Raw genomic sequence first — 27,648 nt, 5'->3', positions numbered from 1 at the left:
CCCCATCTCCGACATCAACCCTTCTATATAGAGTCGTCAATTTAGCAGGACCTTTAGTCTGGTACCTATCCTCATACGCGTTCAGGGTGTGGTAGCTGAACCGTAAAATAAAATGCCGTCTGTGACTACCGGCATGTGAGTTGTGCATGTTCATCGTATATTCTTCACTCTCCTTCCGTTCTACCAGGGTTTTTGCTATCTGGTCGATTCCATCCCTCTCATCTTTGCTCAACCTATTTGGTCTGGTTGTTAACTGTTTGCCAGTCTCAAGTTCATCTGGTGTTGTTACCAATGTGGCTGGTGCGAAGGCCATAAGAGTCGGGGCACTAGCGCTAGGGTTACCCTCGACTGCACTCTGGACTGGTGAGTGTTGTGCTAGAGGCTGGCAGGGAGCATAAGGAGGAGGCATGTAGATCATTGGAGGACCGAGCAGTAACTCGTCATTTGCTCGCTGTTTGGAGGGAATCTCCGGGTAGAGCGTAGAGGTGGTCCTGACAGGGCATTGGCCTGTCAGTCCTGATTCTTGCGTTTGTTTAACTTCCTCTCTTCTTCTTATTTCTTCATCCAGTTCTTTTGCGGCCAGATGGGCTGCTTTTCGTAATTCTTTCACTGTTTTTGCTTCCTCTTTTTTCCTGCGATGCTCTGCTCCTTTGCGCCACATGCCGATACTATCGAGCATAGTGGATGTTACCTTATTTATTTTTACAGCTGCTTCTAGTGTTTTTATTTTATTTTCATCAAAAGAACCTATCAGTGGCCACTGGTTTTTAGGATCCCTTTTTGTATATTTATGCCATAACTTACTATAAGCTATAGCGACTAGTCCTTGCTTAGTAAACATTTCCTTATTAGGGGTGCCCTCCAGTGGAGCTGGATGGTCCATCTCTAATAAGCGGTCCGGGTTGACCCAACTATGAGCCAATGGGGAGAAGATAGGCATGACGGATTACAATGGGGGGCAAAAGCCTGCACTACCTATCCTTTCCCTATTTGCAAAGACTGGACAGAATATTCTATTCTACGCTATTTGCAAACAGGGAATACCTCCAGAAAGAACCAATTCCCAAAACAGTCAATGTTTGGGCAAACAATCAATCAATGAAGGAACGAAATAGGTACGACGTGTTAAATTTTTGCGTTACCTACCCTTCACTATCGGCAAAGGGAGAGAGAATATTCCTATTCTTCCCGTTTGCAGGCAGAGAAGATTCCTAAGAGAACCAACTTCGAACAATTCAATGCTCGATTCAATCAATCAATCAATGGGGAGGAAAAAAATAGGCACGACGTGTTAAAGTTTTGCGTTGCCTACCCTTCACTATCTGCAAAGACTAAACAGAGTATGGCGATTCTGTGTTTGTTTGCAAATAGAGAATCTCCCAGAAACAATCAATAGGAAATACTAGTATTATCAAACAATCAATCAATCAATCAATTTCGCAATTTGTCGTGTGTCACGACCTTACCCGGACCGCATGGACAGTTTCTCGTCTTCCGCTTCCAGCGCCCGATCGTCCTCTACTCTCTGTTCCTATCGCGGCACTCCTGGTGGTTCCCAGTCAGGACCGTAGATCACTCGGGAGAGGTCTGCTCGGAATCAGTGAAGTTCAGATGATCGGCTGTCAGACGAGGGTCTATTGGACAGGAGCTCTTCCGATCGTTGCAGTCGTTCACTCTGTCGTTGGGACCTCTCCCACTGGATCCACGTGTCGCTGATGGGCCCCACGCACGTTGGGCGCCAATTGATAAAGATCAATTTACAATGGTCAGGCAATTTCAGTAGTTGTTTCCTAAGTTAGATTTGCCCGGCGTAAAAACGCCTCTGATACCATATGAAGTTATTCAATAAAGAGGCAGGCGCTGGAGACTGGAAGACAGGAAACAAGTTTTATTCCGGCGGAGTAGAACACGTCAGATCGGACAACAAGGTATCGTCTCGAGGTGCTCTCCCAACCTCTCTGAGACCTGGTCTTTTATACACTGGTTCAAGACATGTGAACGTCCTTTATTACAACAGGGACATTGTAGAGCATGAGAATGACATCAGAACGATATCCCTGTCACCCCCCAGTTCCAGCCCATTCCAACACATGACAACAGTAGAGACCCTTTCCCCTCATATGATTGGGAGGGGCTATCACACAGCTGAGTGTTCTGCCGATCTCTCTGGAATGTGTGCGCCTGATCGAATCTCTGGGGGTGGAGGGTCGTGATCAATAGTGGCTTCTTTCAGGAAAGGCGAGTGCATACAGTAATGGGCAATAAACTGTATCCTCGGGCTAGAGGATGACCAGCGGTCCGTGCTGACGTTCAGGCTCAGAGGAAGGGGTCATCAAAGGAGGGGTATTCATGGACGGAGAGGAGGTGTTGGTCAGGCGCGGGGTGCGATTCCCTGGGACAGAGTCATGGGAGGGGAGGGCTCATGACTTGTGCATGAGAGAGCGGGGGTAGTCAGGGTGCATGGGGGACGCTTGCAGGGTCAGGGAAGTGTGCTGATGAGTGATCGTGAACAGGGAGACCATGGTACCTAAAATGGCTGCCGTGTATGCTCGTACGTGGGTCTGCAAGATGGCGTAGATGATGTTCAATACACGAACTAAAATTCCACAAAGACATGGCTTGGCAGTTCGGGCTGGACTGTTCCCATGAGGCACAGGGTCAAGACTGATTTGCATATGGCCATGTCTGAACTGGGGTGGTGTGGTGAGCAAAATAACGATGGATTAAACCCAGATCTTTGACTGGGGGTGAATGTTTTGCCATTGTGCAACATTCCATCCATGAATTGTTGTTTTTGCATTTGTCACCCCGAGTGGGACCGGTATGCTCAGACGTGAGTCCCGTGCTCTCCATGCCACTGGAATCAATCTATCCTGGCTGATGACTGCTGATAGCCAGAAACCGGTCCTAGGATGCTTGATTCCGGTCCAGGAAAGACATGGCTTGGCAGTTCGGGCTGGACTGTTCCCATGAAGCAGAGGGTCAAGACTGATTTGCATATGGCCATGTCTGAACTGGGGTGGTGTGGTGAGCAAAATAACGATGGATTAAACCCAGATCTGTGACTGGGGGTGAATGTTTTGCCATTGTGCAACATCCCGTCCATCAATTGTTGTTTTTGCCTTCTGCCGATAGCACCATCGTAAGACTTTACATAAATGTGATGTAAAGTATCTCTCTTTCAAACTACTGTTGCTCTTAGCATGTGCCTCAGTTCAGAGATTGGATTTTGAGCCTTTTCAGTGTATTTACATTATGCACTGTTTTTATGTAGAGTCATATTGTAGTTAAAGCTATTTTATATTGCAAAGTTCACTACAGAAGTTTATTTTAATCACTCTGTTAACTTTCTTTCCACTTCTGCAGCTGTCCAAAAAAGTGGAAAAGCTATTTGTTTGGATGTGAAATTTGCTCTGTCACTATATTTGCATGTTTGATTAGTTTAGATTGGGAATACAGCTTTACTTCGCCTGTGGAAATATTTCTTAGATGTTGGCTGTTAAATTTGTCACATCTTCTTGAAGGATTGTGTTTTACAGATGGGAGTGCTTGGAGTACACAGTACCTCCACATGCAGATATAATCCTTGGATTTCCATATTCTTCCGTCAGAAAGGGAGTCCAAATGCCTGGAAGCTGTAGGCAAAAAAGCTTTTGCAGCTGGCTGATTTGCCCTTTGTCCTTTCCACTCCACCTGCCTATTAGGTTGATATACCCAGGCTCTTTTGGACATGGTGGCTATAAGTATCCCAAACCTCAATGACCATCTAAACGATAGATTTTCAGAGGTGGTATGGGATAGGCAGGATGCTTCCTGTTTATATAGTGAGTGCTGGCCTAGACACCACAAGCTGCATGGCCAGATCATTGAGCATGTCAATAACCTCAAGATGCCATTCTTGGCTATGGTCCACAGGGTTCTGTTGCGTTCAGAAAACTCTCATGGGCATGCCCTTTAACGGAAGAGACTATTTAGGCAAAAAGGCGATGCAGCACTGGAGCACTTCAAGCAAGGTAGTGCCACTGTACATTCTCAAGGTTTACAATCCACTTCAAACTCTTTCTCCAGGGGTTTCCAAAAGAAGTCAGAAGCCTCTACATCAGATCAACAGCAGGAAAGCAGTGTGGTAATACAGAGGGTAAGGCATGGGCTGTGCCAGACACCTGCCCTCCTCCTCTTCAATCAATCAATCAATCAATACATTTATAGAGCGCACTACTCACCCGTAGGGTCTCAAGGCGCTAGGAGGGGGGGTGCCTTTACTGCTCGAACAGCCAGGTCTTAAGCTTCTTCCTGAAGGAGAGGTGGTTCTGGGTCAGGCGTAGGTCGGTCGGGAGGGAGTTCCAGGTCTTGGCGGCCAGGTAGGAGAAGGACCTTCCTCCTGTTGTCGCTCTTCGGATGCGGGGGACGGCGGCGAGGGCGTGGCTGGTTGATCTGAGGTGTCGCTTGGGGGTGTAGAAGTTGATTCGGTTGTTGAGGTAGCTCGGTCCTTGGTCGTGTAGGGCTTTGTGTGCGTGGGTGAGGAGGCGGAAGGTGATTCTTTTGTTGACGGGGAGCCAGTGCAGGTCTCTCAGGTGCCCGGAGATGTGGCTGTTTCGTGGGATGTCGAGGATGAGTCTGGCTGAGGCGTTCTGGATCCGCTGGAGTCTCTTCTGGAGCTTGGCAGTGGTTCCGGCGTAGAGGGCGTTGCCGTAGTCCAGTCGTCTGGTGACGAGGGCCTGGGTGACAGTCTTCCTGGTCTCGGTGGGGATCCACCAGAAGATCTTCCGTAGCATGCGCAGGATGTTGAAGCATGACGAGGAGACGGCGTTGACTTGTCTGGTCATGGAGAGGGAGGAGTCCAGGATGAAGCCCAGGTTGCGTGCGTGGTCCGTCGGTTTGGGTGCGGTGCCCAGGGCGGGGGGCCACCAGGAGTCGTCCCAGGCGGAGGGCGAGGAGCCCAGGATGAGGACCTCCGTCTTGTCTGAGTTCAGTTTCAGGCGGCTGGTCGTCATCCACTCGGCTACATCTTTCATCCCTTCGTGTAGGTTGGCTCTGGCGGCGGCGGGGTCGTTGGTCAGGGAGAGGATCAGTTGGGTGTCGTCGGCGTAGGAGATTATGTTGAGGTTATGTTGGCGTGCGATGGCCGCGAGGGGGCTCATGTAGACGTTGAAGAGGGTGGGACTCAACGAGGATCCTTGAGGGACGCCGCAGATGACTTCGGTGGCCTCTGACTTGTACGGTGGTAGGCGGACTCTCTGTGTTCTTCCGTCGAGGAAGGAGGTGATCCATTCCAGTGCCTTCTCCTGGATTCCGATGTTGCCAAGGCGCTGTACTAGGGTGCGGTGGCAGACAGTGTCAAATGCCGCGGAGAGGTCCAGGAGGATGAGGGCCGCTGTTTCTCCGTTGTCCATCAGGGTTCGGATGTCATCGGTGGCAGCGATGAGGGCGGTCTCCGTGCTGTGGTTGGCTCGGAAGCCAGACTGTGAGGGGTCGAGGGATCCATTCGTCTCGAGGAAGGCGGCCAGCTGTTTGTTGACGGTCTTTTCGATGACTTTGGCCGGGAACGGGAGGAACGAGATGGGACGGTAATTCTTGAGTTCGGTGGGGTCCGCTGTAGGTTTCTTGAGTAGAGCGCTGAGTTCGGCGTGCATCCAGCTCTCCGGGAAGGTGGCGGTGTCGAAGGAGGTGTTGATAATGTCCCGCAGGTGGGGTGCGATGACGACGTCGGCCTTGTTGAAGACGTGGTGAGGGCAGGGGTCGGTTGGAGATCCGGAGTGGATGGAGTTCATCGTGCAGATGGTGTCTTCGGTGTTGATCGGGGTCCAGGCGCGGAGGGTGGTGGTGGGTGGGGTTGCTGCGGTTGTGACGTGCGTCGGTTGGATGCTGAAGCTGTTGTGTATGTCCGCGATCTTGTTGTGGAAGTAGGAGGCGAGGGAGTTGCAGAGGTCTTGCGATGGGGTGATGTCGTTGTTTCCGGCGTTGGGGTTGGAGAGCTCTTTCACAATGTTGAAGAGTTCCTTGCAGTTGTGTGCGTTGTTGTCCAGACGGTCCTTGTATGCAGTTTTCTTGGTGGCGTGGATCAGTTGGTGGTGTTTCCGGGTGGCGAGCTTGAGGGTGGACATGTTGTTCATTGTTGGTTCCCTTCTCCATACTTTCTCGAGGGCTCGGCAGTTCTTCTTGGAGCTCTTGAGTTCGTCGGTGAACCATGGGGTTTTTCTGCTGCCGGGTCTGCTGGGCGGGGTCCTCAGAGGGGCGAGTTTGTCCGCGCAGTTGCTGATCCACTTCGTGAGGTTGTCGGCGGCCTGGCTGGGGTTCGTTGAGCCGGCCGGAGGGTGCTGGCTCAGGGAGGCGGTGAGCTGGTCGGCTGTGATCTTGTTCCAGCTTCTTCGGGCAACCTGTTGCTGGTGGTGGTGGATCGTCGTTCTTTTGAAGTTGAAGTGGACGCAGCTGTGGTCCGTCCAGTGGAGTCCTGTTGCGTGGCTGAAGGCGATGTCTTTGCTGGATGAGAAGACGGCGTCGAGTGTGTGTCCGGCGAGGTGGGTGGGGGTGGACACCAGCTGCTTGAGTCCGAGGTTGGCAAGGTTGTCGAGCAGGGTGATGGTGTTGCGGTCGCTGTTGTTCTCCAGGTGGAAGTTGAGGTCCCCGAGGAGGATGTAGTCGGCGGAGGGGAGGGCATGCGGGCTGATGAAGTCGGCGATGTCCTCGCTGAATCGTGTGCGTGGTCCCGGGGGTCGGTAGATCAGGGTGCCTCTGAGGGTGGTCTTCGGGTCGGTGTGGATCTGGAAGTGCAGGTGTTCGGCGGTGGTTAGGGTGTCGTCGGTGTTGGTCGTGATGCGGATGGTGTCCCTGTGGATGATGGCGATGCCTCCTCCCGTCTGGTTGGCGGTGCGGTCCCTCCGGATGATCTTGTAGCCTTCTGGGATGGCGATGGCGATGTCGGGCGCTGAGGAGGCGTTCATCCAGGTCTCCGTGAGGAAGGCGATGTCAGGGGCTGTGGTGTCTTCCAACTTCTTCTCATCCTCAGCACCACCGGGGAACAGCAGACGTTTACCTGAGAAGGATCATGTTTGGGCATGAATACAGGGGTGCTACTCTTGGTAATTACGAGTTCAAAGAAGTAGGGAGGTTTAGACTGATCCTTGACTTCTGAATACTGACTTGGTTCCTCTGGAAAGACAAGTTCACTATGCTGTCCCTGGCTCTAGTTTTGTTGGTGCTGGATCTTGAGGACTGGAAAGAGTCTTTAGACTTGCAGGACGCATACTTTCACATTACGGTCTTGTGGTCCCTCAGAAAAAATTTGGGTTTTTTGGGTTCTACCCATTACCAACTTTTATTTGGATTAACTTCTGCTCCTCGAATCTTTGTGAATTTGATTGCAGTGGTGTTGCCCCAGGTGTGCTCATGAGGATGCAGACATTTTCCATATGGCCTGGGCCTGCCCAGCCCTTACCCGTTTTTGGCTAGAGAACACACTGAACAGATGACTTCTCAAAACTGTAGAAATATATCTGTTAGGCCTCTATCGGAGACATACTGAGAGAAAGGCTGGCAACAGGTTTTTAGATTTGGCCTTGGGTGTTGCCCGCAGAGACATTGCACATCCATGGAAATCACCGGATGGCCCACCCCACAGTAGGTGGAGGACGGATATTGAGAATGTAGTGCTAGAGGTCTGACACCCTTGATGACCTTTGACTACCATTATTTTAATTGACTTTAGTGTGTTATTTTATCCTAGCCTGAATGTACGACGGTCCTGCATATGCCTGTTTCTCTTAAAAGTTTCTTTCTTGTAATGTTGCAGTCTTTCAGTGGGAGCTGTCACGGAGTAGGACAGCCTTGCCAAGAACAGGTGTGGGATGTGCTTTTGAAAGCGTAAGAGGGAGAGAGATTTGTGGAATGTACTTTTTGGTTTTGAAGTGCAGTGTTGTGGGCAGTGATACACACATGTGCTCGGTGTTGTACATTGAGAGATGAAGTATGTGAATCTATAAGCAGTTGTGCTCAATTGTGCATTGTGTTGTACATTGATGAGAATTATGAAGTTCTTAGTATTGGCTTTGACATGGCCTCATGTCATCCTTTCTTCTGACTCTGCTTGGCTTTAGCTTTTCTGCGTGCACAGCAGCTCTTGCAATTGTTTGGGTTAATCACACTCAAGGTATTTTCGTTTTTGTGAGAGATTGTTTAATGTACCTGGAAGGCTTTGTGAGCTTTGTCTGGAACATGCAAGATTTGGAGCAGGGATGATGTGAGAACTCCTTCCAGCCAGGGAATATTTGCTTGGAACCTGGACAGTTCTGGTAAGATTCCTCTGGCACGGGGGAGATCTTTCTCGAACCTTCTAGTGTGTTTTGAGATTATAAAGCTGAGGGTTTTTGACTTAGAAACCGGGAGTTTGGAATCCGAGTGGGGATGGACGCGTCTACCTCGGAGCGTGAACCCTGGTTGCTGAAGCCCTCAATCATGGCTGTTTAACTTCCTCAGTCAGGAGTGGGCTGAGATGCAGTGTTCGCACTAGGTGAAGTATTGAGTTTTGATTATTGCCATTGTGATGTTTGGCCAGTGGCTTTGGTCATTTGATGTGTTTTCTTTGTGATGTGTGAGTGAGTCAAGGTGCACCTCCAAAGTACTCATTTGATGTGCATATATATATCTTTCTGATCTCTTGCAGGACGTCCAGTATATTTGCTTGAGTCTTATTTCATATTATTTGCTGCTTGTTCATTCATGGTAGTGTGTTATTATTGCTTGCATATAAACATATTTATATATATATATATATATATATATATATATATATATATCTTTGTGTATTTGAACCTTGTGCATTTGGCATCTGGGAAAGCCTTTTTGTTGAAGAACATTGTGTAAAATAAAACCCCAAGCCTTATTCTAAAAGAGAGAATCCTTGCATTTTGTAAAATAAAATCCTTTTCTAAAGGTATTGTTTGTTTTGTGTTAAAGTCTTTTTCTTCGTCCGAGTGTTGAGCCATCGTGTGGGAGCTGTATAATCTGATAGGCGCAAGCAAGACACCGAGGGAGCTGCATCGCACACCAAAGATTCCAGAGGTGTATGCACGAAACCCCTGGCTGAGCAGTAGATTGAAGTTGTGACTAGTTTTTTACCTAGTGTATAATGTAGTGGGGCAGGAGGTGGCAGAGACACCTTGCCCTATCCCCTTGATCACTCCCTAAGAGAATGACTTGTTCTATATTTTCTCCAGACAATTGGATGTTGATTATTAATACTGAGGCCGAATATCATCTTGATCCTGACCTAGATACTTAAAAGTACTGACTGCCAAGACTAGGAATCTTTTTCACTCTTTTGCATGAGACTTGTATAGTTTTGTTCCTACTAGCCACAGCTGTGTGTCTTTGCGTTCAATTAATACTCTGCACATCAAGGGATCTAATCTGGACTCTGATTATACCCCTCCAATAGATTTAGACGATGACCACACCTGACGGGTTTATGAGGGTGGAAACAAATGTAGCTGAAGTAAACCACATTGATTAATGGACTGCTAACTACTATGTATGCACTGATGGCACATTTTGTATAAAACAATTAAAAAAAAATTAGAAGAAAAGTGATGGCATTGGTGGCAGCCCATCACAGACGTTTGGGGATTGCGGTATTAATGTACCGGAATGACTGAGTGATCCGACCCATGTCGCCCAGGCTGGTGCTTCATCATTATCTTTCCTGTTGTTTGTTTGTTTTGGAGTTCACAATCATTCTGCCATATCTCACCTCTAGACCTCTCAGCACCTCATGTTCATAATGGTAGTACCGGATACCATCTTGCTGAGAGCTTTCTCACCTTCGCAGAGGATACTGGACATTAGGGGGTTTTATTCTGATGTTTCAGATGACCGCTTGAGTCCAGTAGTTGAGGTCCTTCGCTTGCTCAGTCAGTTTGCTTAATGCATCCTCCTGATCACTCATGCACGCTGGCACAAGAGGGCTCTGCAATGTTGCCTTAACAGACACTGGTTCCAACATCAAGGGGTTCTGAAAGAATCCATTGTGATCTCCACTGACACTGCAGCAGATTTAAGCTGGTGGGAACAGAAGGGGAGCCTGTGCAAGAAAGACCTTTCTTTTATCCTCCAGCTGCAGCCAGGGTTGTAATGGATGCATCCTTACAGGGTCTGGAATGCATTTGGAGGGCCTGGAGATCAGTGGCCTCTGCGCCCTGGAAGAGCAGAAATATCATATTAGTCTGTTGAGGCTGAGGGTGATCCAATTAGCGCTAAAGGCCTTCCTCCAAGCTCTTCTCAGCCAGCTAGTCCACAGTGGAGTAAAAGTCTACTGCAGCGAAGTGGTCTGAACTGGTTGAGATGCATGACTGAGGAAATTGAGAAAATAAACACTAAAATGTAGTTATATCAAGGTCTCACGTAACTAGCACTGGTCCCACAAACACTAGGTCTTACTAACCTCACCCAGTTCTCCGACTGCTGGAGATGTGGCAGTGCTGGAGGAGACATGCTACATTTGATATGGTCTTGGGGATCAGTGAAGACCTTCTGGCTTGTGGTGGCGGGCACTATGAAAAACTTGAATGATGGCCCTCTAGACTCTTCCCCCGCTGGTCCTTCTACATGATACCTTTGGCCTTCAAGATTTAACTTGCCATATGAAGATATGATAGCTGCATAACTGGCTGTTGTGAAAATCTCTGTTTTGAGGAAATGGAGACAGTACCAGCCTCCCAGTCAGAAGAACCGGCACCATAACATGGTGCAGGCAGCATAACATGAGAGAGTAATCTAACGGCTGGCTGATCAATCCCACATATTTAAAAACTTCTGGTCTCCTTTTCTATCATACCTTCTCTGAGGAGTGCAGTGCGTACCTATACTGAAACCTTGTTTTTTTTTTTTTGTGGATTGTTTAATGGACTCAAAAATGGTCCCCCTCTAATGCTATTGATCTTTAGCGACTTATTATATTCTTTTATCTCTCATGTTAGGGATGGTATTAACCTTGTTGTTAAAATTATTCAAGTATATTTGCCATTTCTGTCGGAGTGTTATACAGCCTATGAAGTGTCTTCTTTCCCTATTCACCCCAGTTTCCTACCTTCACTATTTTGCTTTTTACATTGTACTGAATTGGTAACTACATGTTGACATAAAACATTTAATAAAGACGTAAAGATTGGGAAATAATTCCAGCAAGTGAATCCTTTAACAATATAAATGTGGGAGAACTGTAGTTGCAGGTAAGCAACATATTTTGTGCATGCTAAAGCCCTTATCTCAGATTTGACACTGCTACTAATGCCACTCTGGCCATCACTGATGATATCCTTCACTACTCCATTTTCTGACATCTGTTGAAGCCAGGTGAATATGGTTCAGCTATCATATTTGGATACTGAGCATTCCAGTGTCTTAACTCCTGAACTCCCACTCTGCATTTTTTTTATTACCTTGAATGTTTATTTTTCCTGTACTTAGCTTGCTTTCTTACCTATATTAGGAGGTGCTTGGGGGTTAGAGGTGGGGTGAAAGCTCTCCAATAACATCCGCCCTGCCAGATCTTAATTCTCAGTTCCATTTGCTTAGCTTTCAAAATTTCACCAACCCTACTACTTACTGATGGTCTTTTTCCCACCTGACTCAAGCTTCCTAACAGCCCCATCTGCTTTCCACTTATTGCCCTCTCTATTTCCAGCTTCACCCCTGCCCTGGTGCTTCCCTGCCATACTACAGTGTTTCTCCCCACACCTCCTTTTACTTCCTGTTGTGGTTCAGTACCTATTCCTCCACCAGCTCCTCCTCTTCCCATTTGCTGCCCAGTGCTGTGTGCTGTTCCTCCTTGATTGCCTTTCACAATACATTACTCATCTCTGCTCTCCACAATGCACTGCTTATTTCTGGCTTCATTTTTATGTGACTGAGCCTCTCCTCCCTTCACTCTGCGGCCTTTGTCATGCTGCTTCTCCACTTCATTATCATGGTCCTCTATTTTTAGCTTTTTCAATCATAATGCTATAGCACGCCTCCATACACATTTATGAAGCGGTCTATACTTTCTCAAATGAGCCTTGAGGCATACAGAGCAGAGAAAACCAGTGGTAAGCTGGAGTCCACACCGTGCTCTCAAGGTTGAGTAAGCTACAGGATAGTTAGCCCATTCAGCGACTAGGAAGCAGTGCATCCATTTCTGATATGCACCTGCCTGATTTGCTGCAGCTGATAATCTTGTGTCGAGCCTAAACAATTGCATTATGTCAATTGTTTCTCTACCACGGTCAATAAATGATTGCCCTCGGTTCTTCTTGGAGAGAGCTGAGTCACTTGCTAACCTTGTATGAGGCTGGTATCAAAATATTTTCTAAAGATGCTTTTAACCCCTTCTCTCACCCTGGCTTGAGTGAATCCTTTATCACGGATGCATCAATAGTCTGTTTGTTTTGCGTAAACTTATTTTTATAATGTTTGTAAAAGTAAAGCACTGGACATTTTCTATTGTTGAAATAGAAACATTAGTTGATTTTTTAATACTGATGTCAGATTCATCTACAGAAAAGATTTCCTGGTCCTGAAATTCAATATAACCATCATTTCTATTGTAATGTATAGATTGACTTCATAGACTACTGCTTTAGTACTGATTCCTTTTCATTAAGATGAGTTTCTTGTTTGTTTGTAGTTTATATAGTAACCAAGCTGGAATGCCTCCATATGCTCCTCAGGGGTTTACGTTTCTTCCCCCCTACTCAACTCAGGAAGCAAATAGAGCTGTTCCAGTTACTGACACAGTTGTGCCTCCGTCTCCAAACTGTTCTACTGCCAAACCTGCAGCTCCAGCCTACGGACTCATCGCAGACCTACCAATACCTGTTCCTTCAACAGAAGCGCTATCACAGGTTAAAATGACATAATCTGCAGTGCACTGGGGCTCAAAATTGATAATTATGCTATTATCAGTTGTTTCTGTTATTTTTTTCTAGGTGGGCCTAAATGGGTTTAGCTACAAGATGCCAGATGTCCCTGAGATTTTTCCAGAACTGTCAGAATTAAGGTAAGTTCAAGATGGGGATCTTGTTTATCTACCTATTGTACATGAAAGCCTATGTTTAATAGTCCATGCCTAATCTCCTTATTACAGTCCTATTTATTACCTCACAATTGACCTGTGATCAGAAATAGATCGCACAACTATACTCGATTAGAACATTGGAAGACAATGGAGTGCTCTGGGCTTCTAATGGCTGGTTGAAGCCTGGAGCATCAACATTCCAATGTTTGTTCACAGCACCAGCTGTGAACAAAGGCCTCATAAAGCCCTAGGGGATTTTACCCACCTCAGGTTCAGTGAGGCCTATATTTTACAAATTCTCCAGAGCAGCCAATACCATACAAACACTATTTTTTATTTACAATCGACTTATTTTATGTCGTGTGGTTTACATAAATTGCACATCGACCTTTCTGACACTTGTTGGACTTGTTCATCCGCAAATTCAGATTTAAACACTTGCTTTTTACCTGCCCCTATGTTCATAATTTTTTTTAAGATGTTTGGTTTCTGATTAATTCAATTCTTTGCTCCTCGGTTCCCTTTTCATTGCCAATCTATTTTTGGGTAGTTTATCTCCTGATTGGAATTCTCTTTCATCTAATGTGATTTTAGATTTACTACTTGCGGTTGCTTTTCAGAAGATTACCAAGAATTGGAAAGACTTTACTAAACTATCTTTCCCAGCATGGTGGAATGCTGTTTGTCATAATCATAGGTTAGATATGGCCTATGTGCATCCTGTTATTATTGCTATGAAACATTTGACCTAATTGTCACCTGTTACAATGTTCCTTGATGCTAATGCTAGGCGCTCTTTTTCTCCAACCCCTATACAAAAAGAAGTTTCTCAACCTCCTTGAGTTTCCTTTTATTGATATTACAATTATCAGATTGTGCTTGTTATTGCTTCCTTATTTTTTGTACACATTGTATTAATCTTTTAACCATTCACTCCAACCCACCCCATTTCAATTCAATTCTGATGTAACAATTGTTTATATCCAGTTTTTCCTTTTATTCCTTTTATTCTTATTTGTTTGATTGTTTACTAATTTATTATGCTATGTACTTGTGCCTTATTTTGTCTTAACCTTATTTTTTTTAAAAAGAACTTGTTCTAATAGCCTTAGAACCTGCTGTAGCGGTCTCTACTGACCAGTAAAGGTCTGCTCCCTTGTTAAAGGCCCTTGCCTTCGGCAGTGTATTTGTTTTGATACGTAAATGGGGATTTATATAGCAAGCAAACATACATGAGCAGTACATTCATGTCTATGTACTTAATGAATATTTGAGGCTGTATGTGGATATACTTTTAAAGAATATTGCATGCATATATAATAATTTCTGTCTATACGCATCATAAAATAATGAACATAGCATTCCTGATTATTACTGAACAAATTTAAACAGCTATCTTGTGCCCGAGCATGGGGTTTAACCTTGCACTGCAAACATTCTTGTCAAAAATAAAGGAAATGTGTGGGCTACACTCACCAATTTGACTGAGAGTACTACCCTCCTCAACAGAACACATTTTGACAACATAGGAGCTGAGGTGTGAAACAAGCATAGTCATCCTCTATGAGACCTTGAGCTTAACAATTTACGAGTCTCTGGTCAGGGTACAGCCCTCCCGCCCGCCCCCAAATATGTGGATGAAATAGATGATGTCTTTTATGCAAACTAGATTGACATTTTTGCCTGCAGAGATTGAAAAATGGTTTTACTCCATATATTTCTTAATCACCAGGAAATAATAAGGTTTACGTTTGATCTGGGACAACTAAACAATTTTATCAAGCAAGAGAAGTTTGAGTATGCTGATAATATAACCAGTCCTGCAGGCTCTTCAAGAACAAGACTGGATGTTTTCTCCAGACCTGCAGAATGCTTATTTCAATTTGCCAACATTTATGCATGAATGGAATTACCTTTGGATTGTTATAGAAAATTACATTATCAATTTGCTTTCAGTCATTGTGCTGCATTTTCAGATCTCTAAAGTCTAAATTATGTTTTTAACCTTCACAAGCCAGGCGGAATAGACTTGCTTTGGGGCAAAAAGATGGAGCTGTGGGACCGTGTTATGGCCTGGAATATGTCTGCCCATCTGTCAGGAAAGGCAACCATAATAGTGGCTTTTTCCATCAGACTGTTTTCCACCAATCAAGATTTGGGACTGTAACTGGAAGTGCTAGATCAGTTCATCCACTCCTGAGGCATGTAAGGATATTGATCTCTTTCCCACTAGGAAGAATAGGAAATGCAGTCTGTTTTGCTGCCTCGGATTGCAGAGAAAAATGTAACTTGGAGATTCCCTGTCTCTACCATAGAGTTTTCAAATGCACTACTTATGTACACCAGTTCCTCTTAAGAATGTGTTCAAAAGATTCATTTTCACTAGGCTCATGTGATGAACCCGGACTGTGCCAGATTGCCATGATAGCAGGACTTTTTGCACCTGAGTTTTGCACTTTAATACTGTCTTACATTAGTGGAGAATCTTCATACGCAGAACAGAGTTGGTTATTTCTCCCAAACCCCCCAGTGCTGAATTTACAGGACTGTAACTTGAGAATGTAGCCTTATCTTTGTATGAACTCCAAACTGAAGGTATTGTGCCAGTGTGTGGATACTCTCAATGTAGGACAGTCTATTTGAGCAGGTGGGAGCAATTTGTAGCTCGGTATCTCAGTAAATCCACTTCACGTAGAGACAATTAATTCCCTTTAGTTCCCAGTGTCATTAGCTGAAAAAGGACTGAACATTGGTGCAGTGAAATTCCACTATAGCTGTTTGCCTTTAGTTGCCCGACAAAAGCTCATTATTGAATTTTTGTTTGATTAACAACATATGATCCTGTATGTTCTCCTCTTGGGTAGCCTTCGAACCTTTTTAATACTTTCTAGATGTGTCTCACATTTCATACTACTCATTCCTGCTTCAGTATTGGTAATGGAAATTGGTGTTCTTTACCAAGTGTTTTTCATAAGTATTAATTGTTAATAAATATCCGTGTGGGTGTGTGGGATTTCAAGAACACAATTAATAAGCATTGACAAAGCCAATAGGTTTGACTGCACAGGCTAGTGCAATGATCACATTTTAAATGTTTTAGTGCAATCATATGCTGCAAAAAAAAATAATAGTAAAGAAAATTGCACCCACCTAAAAGTGTACAAGAAAATATGTAGAAAAAGTTCTCTAACTTGAAAATGTTGCTGGTGATATTCTTTTAGATAAGCCTTTTACGTCCCATTAATTGTAAGAGAACAGGATATATCGCCACCTAACCAAATTGCACACCGCTACAATTTTAAAATGTAATTTAAACACATTAATATAGCAATTTTAAAAAGAAAACAGACAATACATCACTATTGAACTGGGCATCTGAAGTGCAGACAAAATAGCTTGTGTTTAACATAAATCAAAATAAATAAAAGAGGCATAAGAAAAACAAGAAGTCGAAGCGCGCTTCAACTTCTCCCTGTCCGTTGGCCGACATGACGGAGGAGTCGTTGTGCCCTAGACCTCGTTCGGCGGAACCTGCACCTGGGTGGCACATGTTTCCCTGCCTTTCCAGGAGCCACAGCAACCCCAGCCCAGCTTAAAGGGTTCTATGACACCATTGGCCTCGTATTTGGGTGACCTGACCCTCCTGGTGCGCCTTCGGGCCCCGGAGGCTAAGAGGGGACTCCATTGTGTTCCGCGCCAGGGGGCTCCGTCACTGATACCCCCAAATGGATCCAGTGGTGGATCAGGACCGGCGCCGGCCGTGCCCCTGCAACCTTCCTCAGCGCCGGCCCCTGCACAACTTCAGACGCCGCCAGCCCCATTCTTCTACCTGACGGCACCTATCGATTCCGATTCTGACACCTTTGGGTGCTGGGTCGGTTCCTCTGCCTTAGTTTGAGGGGCTAGGAATGGAGAAAGATTGGCAGGGGTCACTGGATCCTTTTAAGACCAGCCTGAGCATGACATGGAATGGTATGAGGAATAAAAAGTGTTCCTAACAGTTGTGTAGAAAAGTTTCAATTCTGTTACGGACACGGAGGCGAGGATTATGCTGAACTCTCTACTGTTTTATTAACTAACCGCCTTTAATAAAAACATCTGCTTTAAACTTCTTTTTGAAAAAAAGAGCGAAGAAACCATCTTTAATCTTCTTTTCTTAAAGAAAAACATTTAAAATTAAAAGTTGCATGAGTCCTTGGGAGAACACTCCCATAGCAACCAGTAGCATCACAGCTGTAGTCCGCCAGAGTAGCCAATTCAGGACTCTGATTGTTTGATATAGTCCTTCCTTGACTGTAATCTCCCTCTTTCATCGCATGAATCAACCCTCCATCTATTTCTCACTGGTCCAGCTTTGGTCCTTCTGCACCTATGACCAAATATAGGAGTTAGGCTGGATCTACGTTTCCAGGTACAGATACAATCCTTAAAGATCTGTTTGTGAAAACATCATCAACCGAGTCTTAGAGCATGCATTAATAATGTACATTATCATAAACTTTGTACTTGTGCCCTGGGGTGGGATCCAAAAAGAGAAATCCTTCTCGCCGGGTGGGATAATCCTGATTGTTCTTCATGGACATGCCCTTTGATGGCACCTGTCTCTTCGGACACCATGCAGACATGGCCCTGGAGCGCTTTAAAGCCTTGCGGGCTACGTCCAAGTCCTTGGACCTTCCAGTGACCTCACATTCCCTGTCTGCTTTTCGGCCATTTCTTGGCCACGGAAAGGCTTTCAGCTGCGCCAGCCATATACCAGCCACAAGATTGCGCAAGTTCAGCAACCTCTGCATGGCCGTGGGCACGACTCCTGTCGACCCCGTAGGTCACACGGCCAGAGGTCCCGTCAGTCCACTCCTCCCCCTGCTGCCTATAAACCTTCCTAGTCTGGTCCTTCAAGATCATGGGCGGCCAGTTGGTGGCAAGATCAGCCATCACGTCTACCACAGGCAAAACATCACATTGGACAAGTGGGTTCTTCAGAAGTCTGAAGGGGCTACTTCCTCCCCTTTGAGACTGCCCATCCCTCCGACTTCAGACCGACTGGTGGAGGCCCACATGAACTTGCTTCAGGAGGAAGTCCAGACTCTCTTGGCCAAGGGAGCCATACAGAGTGCTCCGGGGTCCGAAGTAAGCTGTGGTTGTTATACCCGCTATTTTCTGGTCCCGAAATAAGACAAGGACCTTCGTCCTATTCTAGTTCTGCAAGCCCTCAACTACTTTCTCAAAAAGGAAAAGTTCAAAACGCTAACTCTGGCTCAGGTTTTGTCTGCTCTAGGAGACTGGATGGTAGAGTTGGACATGAAACACTCCTATTTTCACATTCCCGTCCTAACTGCCCATCGGCGCTACCTGCGATTCACGGTTTGCCACAAGCACTTTCATTTACAGTGCTCCCTTTTGGCCTTACCAGAGCCCCTCGGATTTTCACCAATGCGATGGCGGTGGTCGCAGTTTATCTGTGCAGATCAGGGCTCCAGTCTTCCCCTATCTCGGCGACTGGCTGTTGAAGGCAAGCTCACCCCAGACTGTCCACTCCCACCACCGGACCACAGCAAATATCCTGCTTTAGCTCGGTTTCACTGTCAACGTGTCAAAGTCACACTTGAGTCCGACTCGGAGGCTCCCTTTCATCTGAGCTGTTCTGCACACAGTGCAGTTTCTGGCCTATCCCCCGTGCTGCGAGACCAGGATATTCGGGCTATGACACTGAGGTTTCAGCCTCTATCCTGGAATTCAGTGAGACTGACTCTGAGGTTGCTGAGCCTCATAGCATCCTGTATCCTGCTAGTGACACATGTCCGATGGAATATGCTGGCTCGGCAGTGGGACCTGAAACTCCAGTGGGCTCAGAATTAGGGGAATCTCTCTGACATTGTCCAGATCTCGGAGGGAACTGCACAGGATCTGTAGTGGTGGCTGACTAACCAAAATTGGGTCAGAGGCAGACCCCTCTCCCTTCCCCAACCAATTCACACCATAGTGACAGATGTTTCACTCCTGGGATGGGGCTTCTATCTGGGAGAGATGGAGATCAGATGACTCTGGTCTGAGGCGGAATCCGGACTCCACATCATGTTGCTGGAGCTCCAAGCGATTCACATGGCATTAAAAGCTTTTCTCCCATTGATCAAAAGAAAGCTGTCTCAGGTGTTTACAGACCACATCACCGTCATGTGGTACTGCAACAAACACGGCGGGGTGGGGTCCTGGATCCTTTGTCAAGAGGCATGGCTCCAACAGCAGGGCATATCCCTGGTGGTTCACCACCTGGCAGGTTCCCTGAATGCTAGGGTAGACAAACTCAGCTGTCTATGCCAAGCAGCTCACTAATGGTATCTCCATCCTGAGGTGGCGTAAGGTTTCTTTCAGAAGTGGAGAGAGCCCTGGTTAGATATGTTCGCCTCTGCCTAGAACACACAATGTCAGCTGTTTTGAGCGCTATAGTTTCCATGGCGTCACTTGCTTCTTTGTCAGAAATTATCCACTATTTTGTTTACTAAATCTTCTTAATTCAACGTCTTTTAGCTGTTGGAGTAGTATTTTCCCACTTGTGAGAGAGTTGAGCATTTTTTTCCCACTTAGAAATACCCTCTCTATTTGACTCTTGCCCTTCTTGTGGTAAAAAGAAGGTGAAATCAGACTCCCATCCTGTCTGCATTGTCAGTCCTTGTCCAAGCGTACTTTGAAGGACAGAGAGAGGATTTGTCTCTATGGACTGCCTGAAAAAGGAAAACCACCTTTTAGAGGCAGTTCTCCGGCAAGGCAGAGGAAGGAGAGAGACAGATCTTCATCCAGATGCAAGATTCCACGCTGCTCTCCAACGGCGTACAGGCTTGGTGCCAAAAATTCCTCCACCGGCACCGAAAACGTCGTTGAGAAGACCTTCAACGGCGGGCTCGCCGTCAAGAGAACGCCGGTCGTTGTCCAAGAAGAAAGGTTTATCAGACCCTCCGCCATCGTCAACCCGGTGACGATCTGCATTGAGGAGTCGTTCTCCGTTGGTTCGGGATGGCACAACGTCGACAAATATCTCTCCATCATCGCCGTTGGTACGGCGTATGACGTCAAGAAATGCTTCGTCGTCGCCGGAGGTACGGCGATTGAAGTTGAAGCCGGCATCTCCATTGACGTCATCCAGACGGCGGTCAACGTCGAGGTCCAGATCTGCATCGACGGCGAAGGACTCGTTGAGACCTAAGGTGAAATATTCAAGGCGGCGTTCGACGTTGAGGCAGCGATCTCCGTCGACGTCGAGTAGACCTCCGCCGTCCAGCATCTCTCCGTTGAGTTCTCCTAGACGCTCAACGTCGAAAATGAGATCTGAGAGGTCGAAGGACCCGAAGTCAAAGGTTTTCTCGGTACACACTCCTCCGTTGATGTCTCCTAGGTGCTCAGCGTCGAGAGCTGGATCAGTAAGGTCGAGGGTTCGATGACGAGAGGAGTTTCGCTGTCGCCAGAGCATCATTCAACATCTAGGAAGGCAAAGTCGACTTCGAAGCGAAGATCTCTCTCGAAAGGCTCATCAGTACTGGTGACACATAGCCATTCGACGTTGAGGCATTCACCATCATCATCACATTGTTCCTTAAGGCACCGTTCTACTTCCAAATACCACGCACAGCCTTCATTTTCACCTAGGGACTTTACTCACGTGATCTCGATGTTGAGAAGCTCATCTTCGCCGTCTCCAGAACGGCAAGCACTGAAATCTCCGTAAATCAGAAAGTCACCAACACAAGGGCATAAATCACCTTCTGTTCATCTTTTTCCAAGATGGCTTCTTCCCCTCCACCATTGGCAGAAAGGACCTGCAAGAGCAGCGTAACGGCCTGAGGACTATTCCAGTCCGCTACATAGATCGCCACTAGCACGGTTGGTGTAAACTGTGGACAGGTCACCTGCTGCTCTGCCCAAAGATCGCCACAACACATCTCCAGTGCATAGATCATCTCATAATCACTGTAAAAGACAAAGATCCCCTTCTTGGTCATCCTCCTTGTCTAGATCCTCTAAGAGGGATTATTCACCTACCCTCTCGGACAGTCTGCCCTCAAGAATATCACCTATTGATGACATCAATACCTTCCACGACGTGCTTTTCAGAGGAGCGCAGAAACTTTGCACCAACGGTCTGTGTCTAGACCTTTGCTCCCACTGGTTCCTGGTCTCCTTCAGCCAGTGATCGACATTTTCCTCACTCATCATCGATCAAATCTGCTCCTGCGAGAATCCAGAAGAAATACAGACCTGCTGATGAGGACCCCCTTTTTCTAAAATGAGATCCTCCACCGGACTCAGTGATCATTGCAGCAGCAAGGAAAACACATGTGGTCTCCTCTTCTTCCACAGTTACTCCAGAAAAGGAGAGTAGAGCCCAAGATTCTTGGGGGAGAAAAGCATGTCCTCTTCAAAAGTGTCTAGTGCTGCAGCCCTGATGGGCCATTATGACAGATCTTTATGGGATTCCCTGGAGCACTTTACAGAAAAACTGCTGAAAGAGGATCACCAGGATTTTGCGGAGATTCTCCAGGAAGGGGCACTGGTAGCCAATCAAGTAATCAGTACAGCAGCGGATGGGGCTTCTCTGGCTGCGCATTCATATGCGCATGGAATATGTGCAAGGAGGTCTTCCTGGTTACGTTTAACAACTTTGAAACCTGAATCCCAGCAATGCATCATAAATCTACCTTTCTCTGGCAGCTCTCTTTTTGGCTCCCACACTGACGAGGAGATGGCCAGGAAGAATGCCGAGCTGGACACGCTGAAGGCCGTAGGCTTGTGGAAAAAAAGGAATTCAAGTGCCTATACAGGCCTTACAACCGCAAGAACTACCATCAGAGTGTTCAAACCCCTCAATGGTCACAGAGGCAATTCCAACAATCAAATTCACATTTTCAAGGCGTAGATCCTCCAGAGGCAGAGGAGGACAGCAACAGCAATCCCCCACCGCAACAAAAACCTCAGGCAAACAATGATTTTTCTGCTTCCTCTAGCGCCGTTTCCCACTCCAGTGGGAGGAAGTATCTCAAGTCATGTAGCAGAGTGGCGCAAAATAACTAAAGATCAGTGGGGTGAAATATACTGAGCAATGGATATGCACGACGTTTCCGCGCACCCCCAAAAACCATTCCTCCAGTAATATCACACCCTCACAAACTAATATTGCTACGTCAGGAGGTTTCGATCCTTCTTCAAAAGTTGGCCATAGAAGAGGTACCTCCTGCTCAATGAGGAAAAGGAGTCTACTCCAAGTATTTCCTTGTGCCAAAAAAAGACCAAACACACAAATTCAGACCTATCCTGGATCTTCGATCTCTGAACAAGGTCATGCAGAAGGAGAAGTCTCGTATGTTGGCGCTGCATCAAAAATATCTGCACCTGCAGAAAGGGGATTGGATGTTTTCGATAGACCTCCAAGATGCGTACTTCCAAATCCCGATTGCTCCACGTCATCGCAAGTTCCTGAGATTCATGGTGCCAAACATTATCAGTTCAGAGTCTTACAGTCCGGCCTCAAATCTGCGCCGTGAGTATTCACAAAATCCATGGCAGTGGTGGCTGCAGCTTTACATCACCAAGGCCTGTTAGTGTATCAATTTCTGGACAATTGGCTCTTGAAGGGTTCGTACCCCCAAATGGTGAGGAGCCACTATCGGATCTGCCTAAATCTGCTACACCGCTTGGGCCTTCATGTGAACAGGGAAAAATCGGTCCATCAGCCCACTCAAATTCTCTATTATCTGGACGCCACCCTAGACACCAGCGTAGGAAAAGTGTTTCCTTCGGAGAACAGAGGAAAGACTTATCAATGAAGCATAAGTGCAATACCCTTCTTCAAGCACATCAACCATCAGTTCGACAAATGGCATCACCACTGGGGTCGATATCCTCTTGCATTTTTCTCATCCCCAACTCCAGATTGAGGATGAGACAGCTACAGCAGGATCTGGAGGACAAATGGGACCAAATCCTCAGGACATTGGAAAGATCGAATTCTTCTTTCCCACTCAGCAAAAACGTCCTTTGTCTGTTGGACTCAGCCAAACTACCCGAAGAAAAGGCTTTCTCTCATCACCAGGGTTGAAAATCAAGCACCCTGTAGCTTTTATAGAATGCAGGATCCTCGAATCCTGCAGATCTTTGTTATTCTTGTGGTAGATTTTTTAATCCCTGGATCCTCTGATCCTGCAGTGGAATCCCGCTGTAGAATGCCACTCAGATAGGGCATGCTGTCACAGCTTCTGAGCTGCCCACATGGGGAAAAGGTTGCTGGTGATGATTGGGGCGGGGTAACAAGTGTCAGCCACAATCCTGGATGACTTGACTATTATCAAGCACTGCAAGCAGCATCCTGAAGGGCAGTGCCTTGAACAAGGGGCAGATGGGGTGTCCCATCAGACCAGAGGTGGATGAGAGTGAGGACAGTCGCCTGTTATAAGCCATGCAGCTTACCACTGCCACCCCTGGTCATACTGTTACTTTATGTCCATATATTATCATGGGGTACCAGAGATGTCCATCGTATGTAAGAGATTTCCACCACCATATTGTCAGGGGTAAGTAGCAATAGCTCACAAATTCCACAGTATGTCTAAGATGGACTTGCTATTATCCAGGAGATAGCCAAATGGCTTCAGTATGCCTGGGCTGCAACGTGGCATTCATTTAGATGGCTCAGCAAAACACCCCACCCCCCCAAGAACACATGTTCATATACACTTATGTGTAAGGCCAAGCTAACTCATGCACACTCACACATTGGCCTATGTACACAGAGATTTCGTGCTCACACTTTGCCACTTCCTCTGGGAAATGTGCAGTTCACAGTGGCTGTATTGCACTTTGTCCCTCTCAGATCCAGCATCATATAATTAGGCTGTCCTGTTTTCAGTTTCTATTTTTGATACATTCTGGTGGTTTTTTTCAGTGTTTTCAATATTTTAAAAAACAGTTGTTATCAGTGGTTACACATTTTCACGCCACTAAAAACAACAGAAAAAGTGTTTTTCCGGTGTTTATGGAACGTTTTGCTTTTATCATTGCTTGCTTTCTGCACTGAAAGAACATGGTATATAGACAGTGTACATATAGTGTATATGAGGTCCAAAGAGATTTTTGCTAATTAATCTTATTGTAGTACACCATACAATACTTCTTCAGTGAGTCTTTGGTCATGTGCGCTCGTACTTTCCTTCCCATGTAAACTTCTGTGAAAAGGCCCTCTCAGTATTTATAGCCCCTTGGGCTGAGAACCGTCAGCTAAGGGACACAGTTGGGATGACTCTTTCTTTGATGCCACATAAAGCACAAAAAGATAAATATTTGCGTTTTAGTTCCTGGGCATAAGAAAACAGTGCACCAGAATGGACTAAAAAGTCAATAGCATGCCTCATTAACTCTGAAGATTGTAAAGATGCTTTCAGCATACCATCTAACAAGTGGCAAGGATCTCCTACAGCGAATCACTTCAGCTCCGGTATCAATTTTGACAGGTCATCACACAAATGTTTTGTATACGTAGCTGAATCACTACAAATACAAACAATACCACTCCAATCTTTGTTGAACTTGGAAAGAACCTTTTTTGCAGAGCATAACAAGTGGCACTGCGTTCATGTTTTCCAAAAGTCTGGTGTCACGTATTCACCACTATCCCAGATGCTTGGTGATATTTATACTTGTCACTATACCTTGCAATTAATATTTAAAGCCTGAGGTGTTGGCAATTCGCCTACTATCAATACTGACCCACTAGAAACTATGGTCTGATGTATTAAGGGCTTTACCCATTCTCTGTGGTTAAATGTGATGACACATATTAGGAAATATTTTTATGAAAATAGCCATTTTACCTATCAGTGAAAGAATCAAATGTAGCCAAAATATCAAATGTGAGTTTGATATGTCCTGGTTCTCTACAGTTTATAAAATAATTAAACTAACCTAAAACGTGAAACTAACCCCTGCATCTTTAGACCAAAGGCCATACAATTGAAAAAAAGTAAAAGGAAGAAGAAACAATATTTTGGTGGCATCCCTAAAGCAGAATAATGTTAGCCAGTCTTTCCTACTGCTAGCTTGTATAACAAAGTTACATTTTATTGACCCCTTCAGTAAGAACAAAATGACTCTTTCACTTTCTTTTTCTTTTCTTTGAATGGCATTTAGTTTGTGGTTGTGCAGGTGTTTTTTCAGTGTTTATATGTTTTCACCGGTGAGGGCTATTTTTCTTTCAGTGGGGTTTTATCAGTTATTATAGGTTTAAACATAAAACCCCACAGCCTACATATAATCATCTGCTGACCCTTATCAGTGACAGGAATAGATGAGCAACCACGGTTGTGCTGAACTGCCATCAAAGATCAGGACAATAGATGTTCTCATAGTGAATCTACTAGAAAAACTGCCTCGTGGTCAATGCCTCCATGTCTCCACCTTTCCTTCGAAGAAGCACCCCGCTGCCCACTGCTGTGGACAAGAGAGAATGTCTCATTGTATTTTGATACGCCAGATAAAAGAGCAGCACATTGCTTGATAACATAAAATAAATGAATGAGTGAATGAAACAGCACTTCTATAGTGCATGGCTACCCGGAGGCATCTCAGCGCTGACGCAGGTAACTGGGCAGAGCAAACACCTAGGGGAAGAGCCACGTCTCTAACTGTTTCTGGAAAGCCAGATGATTAGGTTCCTTTCGTAAATACAGTGGAAGGGAGTTCCAAAGTCTGGCGGCATTATACGAAAAAAGACGGCCGCCACTTCTGACCTTCTTAATCCTGGGTATAATTGCCAGCCAGATGAAGCTCATCTGAGCACAGCTGCCTGTTCGCCCAATATGGCTGAATCATTGCATTATTGATTGGTGGACCACTCTCTTCCAGCGACTTATGGGTGATACACAGAGCCTGGAAATTGACTCTCTCCTGAATAGGGAGCCTGTGGAGGGAATGCAGATCGGGCCTTGCAGAGTGTCGATTCGAGAACCCCATAAGCATTCTTGCTGCGCAATTTTGCACAATCTGCAGTTTCGCAATTGCTGAGATCGGTGTGCCTAGGTATAGGGTATTGCCATAATCTACCCTAGCTAGGATAAGTGCCTGGATCATCAGCTTTTTGGCCTGGAAGGAAAGAAGAGGGAGCACTTTGCGAAGCATCCTAAGGATGCCATAACAAGAGGCAACAACCTTCCTGGCCTGAACTTTAAAGCTGAGGTACTGATCCAGCCAGATACCCAGGCTTTTTAACTCGGTTTTAGGGGTGGGGGAGGGCCCATACAAGCTGGCCACATTGTGTCTGCTTTAAAACACAGAGGATAGCCAAGTACCATAAACTCAGTCTTGTCGCCATTCAATTTTAAATTTGACAGATTCATCCTCTTGGCAACTTCCTCAAGACAGGGACAAAGGCCGTTTGGGCGCCTGGTCAGAGTGATTCAGTGCTACGACCAGTTGAGTATTATCTGCATATGTCACTATGTGAACGCATAAGGGGGACACCATATGTGCCAGCGGAGCGACTGGGGCTCAAGGATGAACCCTGAGGAACTCCACAATATAAGGGGATAGATTTTGAAATGGCCACGCCCTCAAACACCTGGAAAACTCTTTCCTCCAGAAAGGATTATAGCCATGATAAGGCTATACCTGTCACCCCCACACCTCTAAGACGGGGACCAGAATTCGATGGTTAACTGTATCAAAGGCTGTGCTAAGGTCGAGGAGGATTATAGCTGACGACCCTCCTGCGTCAAGAATCTTTGTAGATTCTTCGACAACCGCTAACAAATCAGTTTTAGTACCTTGGCGCTGGCGGAATACAGTTTGAGAAGGGTGTAGAAGATCATGAGATTCCAGGAACGAAGAGAGTGTAGAATTAACAAGTTTCTCTACAATCTTATTGATTGCTGGGAGGAGCGAGATAGGGTGGTAGTTGCCCAGGACAGCAGGGTCAAGGTTAGGTTTTTTTCAGCAGGGATTTCACCATTGCTCTTTTCCACATGGGAGGAACCGTATCCATGGAGAGTGAGGCATTTGATCTATTCCATGATGGTCGGGGCAACTATCTCCGCTGCCAGCTTCAAAATATTGGGTGGAGCTGGGTCTTTGGTGACCCACTTTCAACAAGTGTCAAGATGGCTTGAAACGATTCCTGGGTCATGGGGGGGAATAATCTCTGGAATTTAATATCGCTATCGTCTGAGAGGAAAATTAGGTGAATGTTTTAGATTTTATTGAAGAAATAATCTGCATGTCCGTTGCAACTGCGACCTGATATATCCGGTACATCTGGAGGCGAGGGAGGCTTTGAGTAATTTTTTCTCCATGCGAAAAGTTTCTCTTGGGAGTTGGCGGCTAGGGAGATCTTTTCCTCATAGTCCAGTTTCTTGCAGGGGGGGAAATCTTTCCTCCAAACAATTTTTTTGCACATCTGTTTTAATTCCCGGAGTTTAAGGGAAAACCAGGCAGTCTTATTGGGCCCACCTTTCTTCTGGATCAATTTTTTCGGAAAAACCTGGTCAAGTGAGTCTTATCATTTTAAACTTCTATCTCCTGGGGAATGGCACATTTTGTAACTATTACCTCTTCTAGGTCTTTTG

At 45.9% G+C, this 27,648-nt stretch overlaps 1 protein-coding gene across 2 annotated transcripts in view; it reads left to right on the top strand.

Moving 5' to 3' along the window:
* Positions 1–27,648, top strand: part of VPS37A (VPS37A subunit of ESCRT-I) — a 310,413-nt gene that overhangs the window by 154,757 nt on the left and 128,008 nt on the right. For both annotated transcript variants that reach the window (XM_078678128.1, XM_078678129.1), the window contains exons 5-6: positions 12,659–12,875; positions 12,960–13,030. In XM_078678128.1, the coding sequence (XP_078534254.1) occupies positions 12,659–12,875; positions 12,960–13,030 (288 nt within the window). The remainder of the gene's footprint in view (positions 1–12,658; positions 12,876–12,959; positions 13,031–27,648) is intronic.

The sequence above is a fragment of the Lissotriton helveticus genome, chromosome 2_2 (genome assembly GCF_964261635.1).
Source record: "Lissotriton helveticus chromosome 2_2, aLisHel1.1, whole genome shotgun sequence".
Lineage (NCBI taxonomy): Eukaryota > Metazoa > Chordata > Amphibia > Caudata > Salamandridae > Lissotriton > Lissotriton helveticus.
The sequence above is the reverse complement of the archived record's forward strand: the minus strand, read 5'-3'. Positions and strand labels throughout refer to the sequence as shown.